General features: G+C 41.7%; 1 protein-coding gene across 4 annotated transcripts in view; it reads right to left on the bottom strand.

The window, feature by feature from the left end:
* ptprua (protein tyrosine phosphatase receptor type Ua) overlaps positions 1-12,050 on the bottom strand; it is a 233,957-nt gene that overhangs the window by 56,687 nt on the left and 165,220 nt on the right. For all 4 annotated transcript variants that reach the window (XM_069711504.1, XM_069711505.1, XM_069711506.1 and 1 more), the window contains exons 11-13: positions 9,899-10,001; positions 7,465-7,744; positions 3,270-3,306 (exon numbers count right to left, since the gene is read on the bottom strand). In XM_069711504.1, the coding sequence (XP_069567605.1) occupies positions 3,270-3,306; positions 7,465-7,744; positions 9,899-10,001 (420 nt within the window). The remainder of the gene's footprint in view (positions 1-3,269; positions 3,307-7,464; positions 7,745-9,898; positions 10,002-12,050) is intronic.

The raw sequence follows: 12,050 nt of genomic DNA, 5'->3' as shown, positions 1-12,050 counted from the left end.
ACAACGAGCCTGTTCCAAAGATGGGTTCAACTAATTTCCTACAATTTAGCATCATGTACATATCTCCTGTTAGTTTATTCCGAGTTCACTAATATCAATGACACAGCACTTCCTTCGTATGTTTCACACTAAGCCGACCAGCAGCGACGAGTTGCACCATTAAATTGCCTGAATGCTTTTAATGTTTCATTGAAAGCACCTCAACACCCGACGAAACAATGGCAAATTAGAATCAACCGTAGCCAATTACAAGTAAATAAAAGCATCTGAGAACCTCCGTAGGAAGTATTAAACACGACTACAGCAGCTCGACACAGATGGAATATGATGCGGCGGAGGAACGACTGCAATCAGTCGGTGGACAAAACCTCAAGAGTCAGAGCAGATGAGCATGAGTTATCTGTATGTTGTTCGACTCAGTGCTGTGGAACTATACATAATGTGGGATTCATCAAGACATGGAGGGAGTGTGGACTTTGCATTAACAGCAAACAGCAGCAAATAAAACAAGATTCAGATCAGAATACACAGTCAAGTCTACCCAGTGTGAGGAATGTTTTTGGTCTCATTTCAGTGTTAGAAAAAGCTTTATCGAACATAAGCTGGTTTCACATAAAGGTCTGGGTCTCCTCACATCTAAGATAAATAAAGTATAAATAAACTATTTGAGAATTTATGGTGTGATGCGATTCCATTCAGCTGTCAAACAGATTCGAAGCAGAAATCTCAAACGCCACAGAAGCTCAGTGTGAATTTGATGCTTTTCCTGCCGGCTGATCTGACGCGAATAACAAAAACCTCCTCTTGTTGCAGAGCGACTGATCTTTCAAGACGATTGGATTCATAATGAACATGTTCTCGTTGTTCTTTAGTACTAACGTTGGCCATATTTCATCAGAGGACCAAAAAACAAAACAAAGAAAGGCGCCAGGGTGTCAAAAAAAAAAACTCTCGCCCACCTCTGCGGTGGTTTAGCCTGGCGCTGTGGTGATCACAGCTGGCAGCGTGTGATTGTGTGTGTGTGTGTGGGCAGCTGGAAATGAGAGGCAGCCAGGAAGGGTCTTAACGGGACCTCTGTGCCACCTCAGTGAGAACTGGAGTAACATGAGCATGTCCTCTGGGCCTGCCTGCCTGCCACAGACCTATATGCACATAGAAAAAGGCCGCCTATAAATATGCCTGCAACCCACCTTCTCCACTTATGAGACATGCCGGCAGACAATAAGGAAGGTTTCTTTAATGTCATTGCACTTCACATATAAAAGAGTTCAGGGAGAGGAATCCAATTTAACTTCCACCTTCCTCCAGAGCACTACAAACTTCAGGCATAATTCAGTAGGGAGGAAGGATGGAAAAACTCCATTTCACCCTCCGTCTCTCTCTCCCCTTCCCTTTATTGTTTGAACTGAGAGCCTTCTATCAGTGTCTGCCTCTCAAGCAAACACTCCTGGTCGCTTCCTCTCTCAGGGAGCAAAAAAAAGAAAGAAAGAAGAGGAGACGTTGCTGCATTGTAGATTTCAAAGCCATCAGAGCCCGAGAGGGGGTTTGCCAAAATGTTAGTGTCAGTGATTCAAGAGGAACAGAGTGAGAATAGAGATGCATGTTTGCTTTCACCTTTCCTCCGGTATCTCTGTCGAAGGGGGGTGGGGGTGGGAGGGGGATTGGCATGGGAGCTTCCTGCCTGCAGCACCCAAAACAACACTAAGTCCGTGTCAAATCCTCACGACAGCCGCATGATCCGGGATAACTGTCGTAGGCTCTGACATGCTCAGAGCTGACAGTCCTGCAGTGGTTCTGATCACCCCGAGATTCATATGGACTTATTCAGCATTATGTTAGGATGGAAACAGATGACTACTGGCCCCCGTCTCACCTCGCTGCTGCTGAAGAAGAATCCCAGCGCTTCATAACCTGCTTCTTACGTTCATCTCATTACAATAGGTAATGATAACATTTTATTCTGCAGCTTAATTGCCCAGACATGGGGATACACCACTGCAAGACAGCAGTTTAACAAAGGAATCCATGGGGCAACCGCATGAGCAGAGAGACGTCCCCAATACAACCTCATTAACTCGACGGCTTATTAAGATCATTATGATCCATTACAGTCTTCCCATCCATTTCACAGGAAACCTGCATGCATGTGCAAATACTGCAGATGAGGGTATATAACACAAACTAAACAACTGTAATGTTCAAATTCATTTTCTGGTGGTGTTAAAAAGACGTTTCAACGAGGAACTTGTTAAGCTGTCTGATTGCTAATGTGTTTGCTCCGTTATGTTAAGCTCTCAATAAACTGCTGATCCCGTATTTCAACAAAGACACTGAAATGTTTGGTTGAATAAAAAAATATTCAGATCAAATACTTACATGCAAATAAGATTAGTAATACCACAGTATAATAATACTTAAGACAAGTAGTGCTTTGGTATTTAAAGCAACACCTTCATATTATTTCAGGTTGTTTGATCTAGAACACATACGTTTTCATATATTTCTTTTTTTATGTTAAATCTTAAAATGAACTAAGCAGGAACTATCACGAATATACAAATATAGTGTAGTTAATGTGTATAAATTGTAAAATACATCAAAATGTAACTCCATCACTTTGAAGTCACCTATGTCCAACCACCCAACCAACCAACCAAACAACTAACCACCCACCAACCACCCACCCAACCATCCACCAACCAACCACCCACCCACCAACCACCAACCAACCACCCACCCACCAACCACTCATCCAACCACCAACCAACCAACCAACCAACCACCCACCCACCCAACCACCAACCAACCACCCACCCACCAACCACCAACCAACCACCCACCCACCAACCACTCATCCAACCACCAACCAACCAACCAACCACCCACCCACCCAACCACCAACCAACCAACCACCCACCCACCACCCACCCACCCAACCACCAACCAACCACCCAATCTGTTCAGCAGATGATATAAAGGAAAAGTTGTCCTCAAGTTTGGTCCTCAAGGTACTCGGTACTCACCGATGTCTTGAGGGTCAATGCACGAGTGTCTTTACAAAATGCCAAGGAAAATACGGACCAGAGTGGTGGGCTGATTCACTGACTGCCATCCGAACAACCATGCTGCTAGAACGGCTAAAAATGAACCTTCTCAAATAGAGGCCTTTGTGACAGCTATGATTATGGTAAACTGAATCATATCGGATGTGATAATGACTTATTGATGTGACACATGTAGCACCTTCAACACTGAGAAACAAGTCTTACCTTTGCGAGCAATCCGAATGCAGTTGATTCTGGTCTCCTGTGGTTAAAAGAAATGGCTCAGTTAATTCATTTGGCTCGGTACCATGAAGACACAATGAAAAAGAAAAACAAGAACACCACACTGCAACTTAATTACGAGTCAGTCTGTCAAAATCCACCACCTCGTCTCAAACCGGCGACACGGACAGACAGACCTTGCGCAGACCTTTTGCTACTTGGAGGAAATAATTGAAATTTCCAAGTGGATGACATCTTGTGATATAAGAGACCTCTGCTCCCCTTCACCATGTGAGGCCCCCTCGCCCGAGTCCAGTGATTGGCTCTGCCTGTCTCCTAAAACAGCCAAGTCTCTCCAGGATATAGAGGGCCATGTTACCAAATTAAGATTTAAGGAAGTTAAATCAGCCTTTATGAGCAATTATGCTAATCTGTGCTCTGAGATTGGAGTTGAAAACATTTCACCTAAAATGGTTGCCAAATTACCTTTTTTAATTGGAAATCTGTTTCAAGTGGATTTTCATCTCTCGCCATCTCCTACAGTGACAGATAAGTCATATTTACTCCCACCCAGAGGTTATTAAAGCGGCTGCAGGTCGTGTGTCATGCGTCATTCTGTCCTCTGTCAAGGTGGGCTTGTGGCCTTCTGGAGCACAAACACCAAAGCTTATCCAAGCAGCAATTTAAAGCAACTGAGCCTCCAATCTTGTTAGGAAGATGGATATTCAGTATATTGAAGTATCCCCATCCCTGAGGTGGATTTCACTTTTTTTTTTTTTTTTTTTTAATCAAATTTGATACCAGTACTGGATTCCCTTATCAAATCTGAACCCTTTCTAATCCCCAACAGAATCAATTTAGGTTCAGCTTTCAATGTTTGCAATGAGATATGCAATCACGATTTGTTGTCAGAGAGTGTATCACACTATAGTTTGGAGCGGTAGACAAGAGTTCGGATTTTGGCCTGCACCATTTTGCTAGTTCGGAGTGGTTTGGAGCCGGTAGTGACCATATTTGGGCGAGCCGGGGGTTGATTTTACTGATCTGATTGGAAACCCGGCAAAACTACGTTCCAACCACTGAATAACCTGACTGCAGTCACACTCACAGTCAATCAAACAGACACGCCCCCCCAAAACAGCTTTTTGAAGCTTATTTTCTAATTAATGACGGGATTATTTTCAGACAGATGGCCAGAAAACGAATAAGAAGGAGACACTTAGGGAACAACACTGAGGTAACTTGTGGAAAAAAATGTATTGACCTAGAATTTTATGAGACTAGTTGATTGTGAGTCTATGGAGCTAGAGGCTTTCTGGAGCCAACCACTAGCGGCACATGGTGGTATTGCAATTTAAGGCACTTCCGTATTGGCCTTATTTTTATGACTCAGAAGCTACGTCCTCTTTAATATACAGTCAGAGGTGGTAGAATAACTAATATTAAAACCAAAACAAGGAGCTTAAAGATGCTGAAATGCTTTTTGGGGGGAATTGAATCCTCTGTGGGTTGATTACTTCGAATGGAACTTCTAATATATAGATTATAAATATATCATATAATCTGTAATATATAAATATAACAGTAATATAATCAGTCTTTAAAAAACATGAGGAACATCAGTGTATGAAATAATGCAGCTTTAAGTGCTTAATTTAGATTTTTGAAACTGATCGGATAGATTATTTCACTAGAGAACACTCAGTGAACTGAGCAAAATTGTTTGTTTTTAATGTTCAACAAGACCAAAGCCCACTGCTTCGGTCTTGTTGAACATTAAAAACAAACAGTGATGCTTCTTCCTCTGAACTGGTTCACTTACAACATGGAATAAATGTAAAAATAACTACAGCTAATACACTGTGAACTGCTCATTTAAAGTGGTAAAAGCGGTGATCAGCACTGAATTATTATGTACATTTCAAGGACAAGGACAGATAATAAATCTGTTAGCTCAGCAGATTTGGGTATTTTGCCAAAGTGGAGCTGGATCAAAGATTCGATCTCATCCGGATCCAATCTAACAAAACTGAGATAAGAGACATGGAAACCCTGATGACGTGTAATAAAACATGCAACAGAGGGTTGACAAAGAGAATATCAGCATGCAATTATTTTCATGTTTAGTGTAATGGATATTTTAGCAGTAATCTATATTGAGCAAATTGGCTCCGTATAGACATGACAGAGAGAAAAAAATACTCTAAAAAGTGTTTGTTTCCTGCTTATGTGTTTCACAAGAAACTGGCAACACCAATCGTGCATCTTTTAAGCTCCACTGGAGCCAAAGCAATTACGGTTTCAATTGAATGGCAGCTCATGGTCCACAGTGAGCCTCATACATCTAATTTATCCAGAATAATTGTCAAAATAATTTGTTTGTTTTTTTACCCCTTCCTCCCTGAGCTCGTCTCTCCTGAAACACAACTATAGCTTAGAAAATAGATTGGAGATGAAAATGTTTGCAGGACAAAAAAGAAAACCATCAACATGAATTATGATATTCAGTGTGTTGTGTTGCCTGACTTCTGTCTCAGAGCTGCAGTGCCAACAGAGCTTTTCATTTGGTGAGAACCATCACTGATGGCAGTCCACGATGGGGAGAGCTCTCTGCTGACTGCAGATCAGAAGGGAGAGATTTCAGTCAGACACATAATGTGCTCGTTTTGACCCGGACCAGATGCTGACTGGACTTTCCGGCTCTTGGAGCCCACCCTGCAGCACCCAGAGGAAACTGGCTGCATCCTATCAGGAGTCCAAAAGATAGCAGTGTCTTCCATTTCATTATAACCCACAGCGGCTAAGCCCAATGAAAATAAAAAACACGGTGCTGCGAGGGCTTCGGCTGTGCGCTGTGTACAGCGAGTGTGTGGCTGAGAGAGAGACGTTTGTGATGGTGAGGTTGGCGACTCTACACCGCAGCAGAGTATGAAGTCAGCACTGCAGTGAGTGTGCAGTTTGGGCTGTTTGTCGCAAGCCAAGGTCCTGCGCTTGCTAACCACCTGCTGATTAAAGTCATGTTGGTTGGCCCCAAAGGTAGCGACAATGTGTTAGTTTAACCTGAGCAGTTAATGTGTACCTGTAAGATAAATCAGATACTGTTATTTTAGTGAAAGGCACTCCTAATCAGAGAACAGAGAAATGTCTGGCTGCTGAGTTCAGCTTAGTTTGTAATGTTTACTAAAATAAATCAAATCATAACACCTCCCCCACACCTAGTGTCTAGTATTTCAGTGTCATAAATATAGTTCATCTTTAGATTTCTTGCCATCTATTTCTGGGTTTAAGTGACTGTTGCTGTTGTAGAAACACTATTTTGTTAAATTTAAAATATAAATCTATTCTAATCCTTTTCTGAATTTATTTTATTTTAAAAGATAATAAAAAAAAAAAAAACAGCCATTTAGTAATGAAAAAGAACCAATGAGAGTATTGAAAGAGGATGATAAGTTAAAATCAATTCATTATAGGACATTTATTTTTTTTATTTTAGTTTTTTTTAATATCGAAATATGATAGTAGTAAAGAAATATGAGGAAATGCATAGTTTTTAGTGAAAAAGCCGCACACCACCCTGCAACCACACAACCCTCCTGGGAAATCTCTGGATGAGTAGCTGCATTGAGGAACGCACACAGCAGCTCCTTATGGACCTAATGATTTAAACAGCATTTGCTTTCACTGCTTCTCTGCACACTGGTCAGCATGTTCCTTATTCATGCTTCACTCACTTTTCCAATTGCTAAAGGAGCTCCTTTTTTCCGATCTTTTTAAGCCCGGAAGGCAGCGTTGGGTTTTCTTTAAGTTTAAAAGTGATTATGAGGTGATGGTAACTGGATGGTTAAAAATATATATATATACACAAACTATATTTTGAAAGTAATTATCTTCTAAAAGATTTTACAGCCACTTTGCTCGAGTTATATTTTTTAAGTTGTTTTTTGTTTCACTGAGTAACTACTAATTCCAGGATGGGGACCAATCAAGCCTTCCTAAAAAAAATCTTATGCACACCACCCCGTTTGGTAAGAAATAAAGCCTTGTTTGGTTTGAGGACTGCTCCCTCTCCTGTAGCGCCTCCAGCATAATGCCTCCTCCTGACTGGCTTGACACAAATCTAAATTGACTGTCAAGCACAAAAGCAGCGTGTGTGAGCTGCAGAAACAAAAGCACTGACAGACATCGCAGTGGTTCGTACCCCTCTGAAGTTGCTGGTGGCCTGGAAGTAGATAAGGTAGTTCTTGGTGGGGTCTAGAGGACTGTTCCAGTAGCCGTTGTAGGTGTGGTTGTCGCCCACGGTGAAAGGCGTGGCCTCCGGCAGACTACTGGGAGCCAGCTCAGCGGTGTAGTAATGCGGGGTCCCTTTGGCCTGGGCTTCGTTGTGTGAGTTCGGAGTGGGGAAACAGTCCACGCCCCCCAGCTCCCTCCTCCTCACCTGACGGGACCCGTCCTCCTCCACCACCACCACCTGGTAGGCACTGGGAGAGGACAAGGTCAGGTTTAGTACTTTAGTATATACAAAGTAATATTTCCACTATTACACTCATCAAACTACGACAATCTACAAGGTCAACTTCAATTCTTAACAGCTTAGGCTGTTATTACTAGCTGATGTGACACTGCTCAATAATTATACTGCTGAGATGTGGCAACATGGTGACATCACTACACTGAAGTCAGACAGCACCAAGAAACATGGAGTTGTTGACCCAGGAAGCCGGTCTGTGGATGCTGACAGCGCACCGGTTTGGGAAATGAATTCACTCTGTGTGTCTTTGTTTTTTCATCCAAAGAAGTTTGACAAACCTTGTGGTTTGTTTACAACCTGTCTTAAATGGTCTTGTTTGTTGCTCTGTCGCTTTTCTCTTTTAGCAGTGTCACCATGTTGCCAGGTTTTTCACCTCACAAGTAACTTTGTAAATACAAGGAGCGAGAGCCTAAACAGAGCTGGATGCAAATGTACAGCAAGTTTTTTTTACATTTTGTATATATTATGACTTTGGACAATGGTGGGTAAGGGTAAGGTGTTTTGTATCACAAAATATATGTATGTAAGTTAATGGTTATTCATTTTTAAACTAAGGCCCCCTGCTCATTTTGATGTGACGAATTTCAAAATTATCTCATATGGCACAAAACATCAAAAATTACTTGTAACTTGAAAATTAATTATTACAACTCAGCTCATTATTATTAAATGTTGCCCTATTTAATCATTCATTTTCACAAGAACTGAACTTAACTGGGTATTTTTTTTTTTTTATTTCTTTCGACATTTCTTTTTTAAGATGCCCCTTTTCTTCAATAGCATGTCACATTTCATTTCACTGTTTCTTTACATTAAACTAAAGCATTTTGACAGTTTGTACCTATTGCGTTATATTCAAGTATTTCACTTCTCAGTGGGATCCTTTCTCTGAGACAGAGCAGTCAAAGTTTTTCAAACCCTGTAACACTACATTATACACCAAACCAAATTTCTCATGTGAACTTCCCACTGCAGAAACCAACAAATGCACTGTATTGTTTTAAAATCAAAGAATAGCCTCCAACCTACGACTGTGTCTCCTCTTTAGCACTGAGAGGTTGGTCTGACCAGTCGGGTCTGGCGTTCACTTTCCTCTTAACATTTTTTGGACCTTGAATTCTTTTCAAAATTATTTTTCATTTCACGCACTAAAAACAGGAACTGAGGAGTCCGAATTTAACTGTGTCAACCTAAAGTTAGCGTTATGCTACGTTAGCCTATGTGGCCAAGCACTTGTCAAAAATGGCAGAAAAAAGGCTAATATAGAATAAAAGTGAAGTGTAAACTTTTTATAACAATGAGTTGGATTTCAGTCAGTTCTGAAATAATTTTTAAAATGATTGTTTTATTTATATATTTACAACTTTTGTTTGATTATTTATGCTGTAATTTACTATTACTATTTTAAATGTATTTACTACTGAACACTTTTGGAGCTTCATATCCGCAGCTGCAGTGAAAGAGTGATGCTGTCTTGTTTGTGTGTGACAGAATCACACATAACATGTATTTATATTTGCACTGTTCTATTTGACCAAGAGAAATTCATTGCGCCGTGAAAGATCGGATGTTCTGTGTCAGTTTCTCTGGAAGCCCGTCCTTACATTTTTCTCAAACCCTGAGTTTGGACTGAAATTGGAGAGCGGGTCTCATTACGGTGACACGGCTGTCAAGCAGTCAGCATAAGATTGGTTGGTGTGTGGTGTCATTCCAAAACTATCTGAGTCAGGTCTCAGGATAGAAGGTAATGGTCCGCTACTTTTTTATGTTTTTTCCTCTTAAATCTTAAATCCAGCATCCTGATGGTTCTGATCACTAGGCAACCACTACTTGATACCTAATATTAATAGCTGGTAATGAATTTAAAACACAATACAATATTGTATCTTTAAAGAGCCTTAAAATCAGATTAGTGCAACTACAATGTAACATCTTTCTGGTTCTTCGTACATTTTGCTTCGAATGGTGTCTGCCGTGCAACAAGCCTACAGAAGTGTATCCTGGTGCTCCGGAGAGCTCGTTTTGACTGTAGCTATAAATATCACAGCGCAACAAGAGCTCCGAACGAACACTGGCATAAGACTGAAATGTGTGTTAGTTGTACCTGACAGGAGCCCCTCTCCCCAGGGCAGGGCGCAGCAGCACGGTGATGGTGCTCTCTGACTCACTCAGCGGAGAGGGGATGTCTTCATAGTCAAACACCGGAGCTGTGGACACAGACGGAGGAGGAAAACCGCACAGAGGAGTCAAAAAAAAGTTGAAATACTGCAGAAGAAAACCAAAATCAGTTTAAGTGTTTCATTTTCTGGTAACGATTTGTTTAGATTTGAGAGTGTAGACAGACGTATAGCCGCACCGTCTCGGATACTTTAGTCATTTTTTTTCACCCCTACATGAAAAGATAGTGTTCTATCTTTATTCATTAGCCGCACATGTCCCCCGTGTACGACTGTGCGCAGGCCTCCCACACACTGCCATTGACTGATGATGACTAGAAACAGCAGCCAACTACAGAGAAAACAAGAGGCTCTTATAATATAATTAGGACAGATCTCAAAGCTGCACAACCTCAGCAAAGCTCTGGGGACAATGAGGTTGAGTGTTCCCATCTCTGTTTACTACAGGGAGTGAATTAACTGGAGGATGTAGTGAGGCGAATGGCTATCCTGGAACAATAGATAAGCTGAGACAAAAAGGCTGCGGGAGAGGAAGAGGAAAATGTTTCTGCTTCTGCAGCGGGGCATTAATGCCTGTCGTATAAACCTGCCAGTGTAACCTGTCATCTGAAAAACACACACTTGCGCCTGCACACAAACAGCTGATGTCTGCATTATACATAGAGGATTGTTTTTGAGCCGGGGCACGGAAGGTGGTTAAATCCGATGAATTATGAAAAGGCTAATAGTACAGCATTGCACTTTCATGCTCGCGACCAAATTGGAGCAGGAGCCGGGGGCCCGCTGAGCTTTTCTGACAGCGCGGCCGGGAGGGATCATGTGATACTGTGGGTTGACTTGTATACTTGACAGCTGTGAGCCCACATCGGCCACCTTCTGAACCGGATGGAACAGGTTCAGATAATAAAGGAAGGATGCAGAACTGGCTGCATTACTGACAGTTTAGCATCAAGCACAATATTCTAGATATTCTTTTTTATGGTGTCATATAAAGCTTTTAGATCTGGTAGAACCCAAATTTACTCATTGACAAATATGAACCTTTACTTATCAAATGAAACCAACCAAGTTTCATGTTTTATATCTGAAGAACTTTTACACTAAATTACGCTCTTAAAATCTAAATAGTTTGAGTGCATGAGCTACTTAATTGTATCCTCAGATTAATAATTTGAGAGCACTATTAAACAGATCATAGCTAACAATATATAACATGTTTTCATATTTTCTAGGTGGTCAGTAAATAGGCCAAATGTGTATATTCAAATATCTCCATTCAGAATAGAAAAAAGTGCTTTGATTGTGTGCAGCTAATGTTGATTACACTGTCTACGGCCTGACAGCAACAACCACTTTAGTCCTGGGACACACTGTCTGTGTGGCGTGTTTTAATATCTGCGTCCATGTTAACAAATTAAAGCAGCCACACGGTCTGCGCGTCTCACACCTCGTGTGTGCGGTGCGTCATTTATAAAATACCCGATGCCCATTTTTCACACGTGCCGTGCGCCGTTCCCAGATAAAATGTGATCAAATGTGCTCGATATAATCATAGCAAAAACCCAGTGTAGGCTCTCATTATATCATGACGACACTTCACCAGGTAAAGGGCGGGGTTTTCTTCACCGCTCTCTCTCTCTCTCTCTCTCTCTCTCCCTCTCTGTCTCCGTCTGAGGTCCTGTGTGTGTCTGTGTGTCTCGCTAAGTACGAGGGTAAACAGAAACCACGTGACTGCTTTTTGGTTACAACTCATCGCTTGCCAGGCCACTTGATGGCCATTATGAAAGACAAACGTATTGATTCATGGTTGGACCTGCAGCTGCAGCACCGCAGCTGACATGCAGCCAAGAAGCATGACCTCCTTTCTGAGAGTAGTTTGAATGTGTGGGTTTCTCTTTGGGTGCACCGGCTGCTTCCTACAGTCTAAACACGTGTGTTCTGTATATTGAGAATGTGAGCATGAAGTCTGTGTTGGTCCTGTCCAGAGCGTACCAAGTCTTCACCCAAAGTCAGCTGGCCCATGTGACTGTTCAGGATATAGACAATGGATGGATGGATGGATGGATGGATGGACGGATG

Source organism: Brachyistius frenatus, unplaced genomic scaffold (assembly GCF_029030835.1).
Source record: "Brachyistius frenatus isolate BFR_SWC_R1_liver_20210118 unplaced genomic scaffold, ASM2903083v1 Contig_101, whole genome shotgun sequence".
Classification (NCBI taxonomy): domain Eukaryota; kingdom Metazoa; phylum Chordata; class Actinopteri; family Embiotocidae; genus Brachyistius; species Brachyistius frenatus.
The sequence above is the reverse complement of the archived record's forward strand: the minus strand, read 5'-3'. Positions and strand labels throughout refer to the sequence as shown.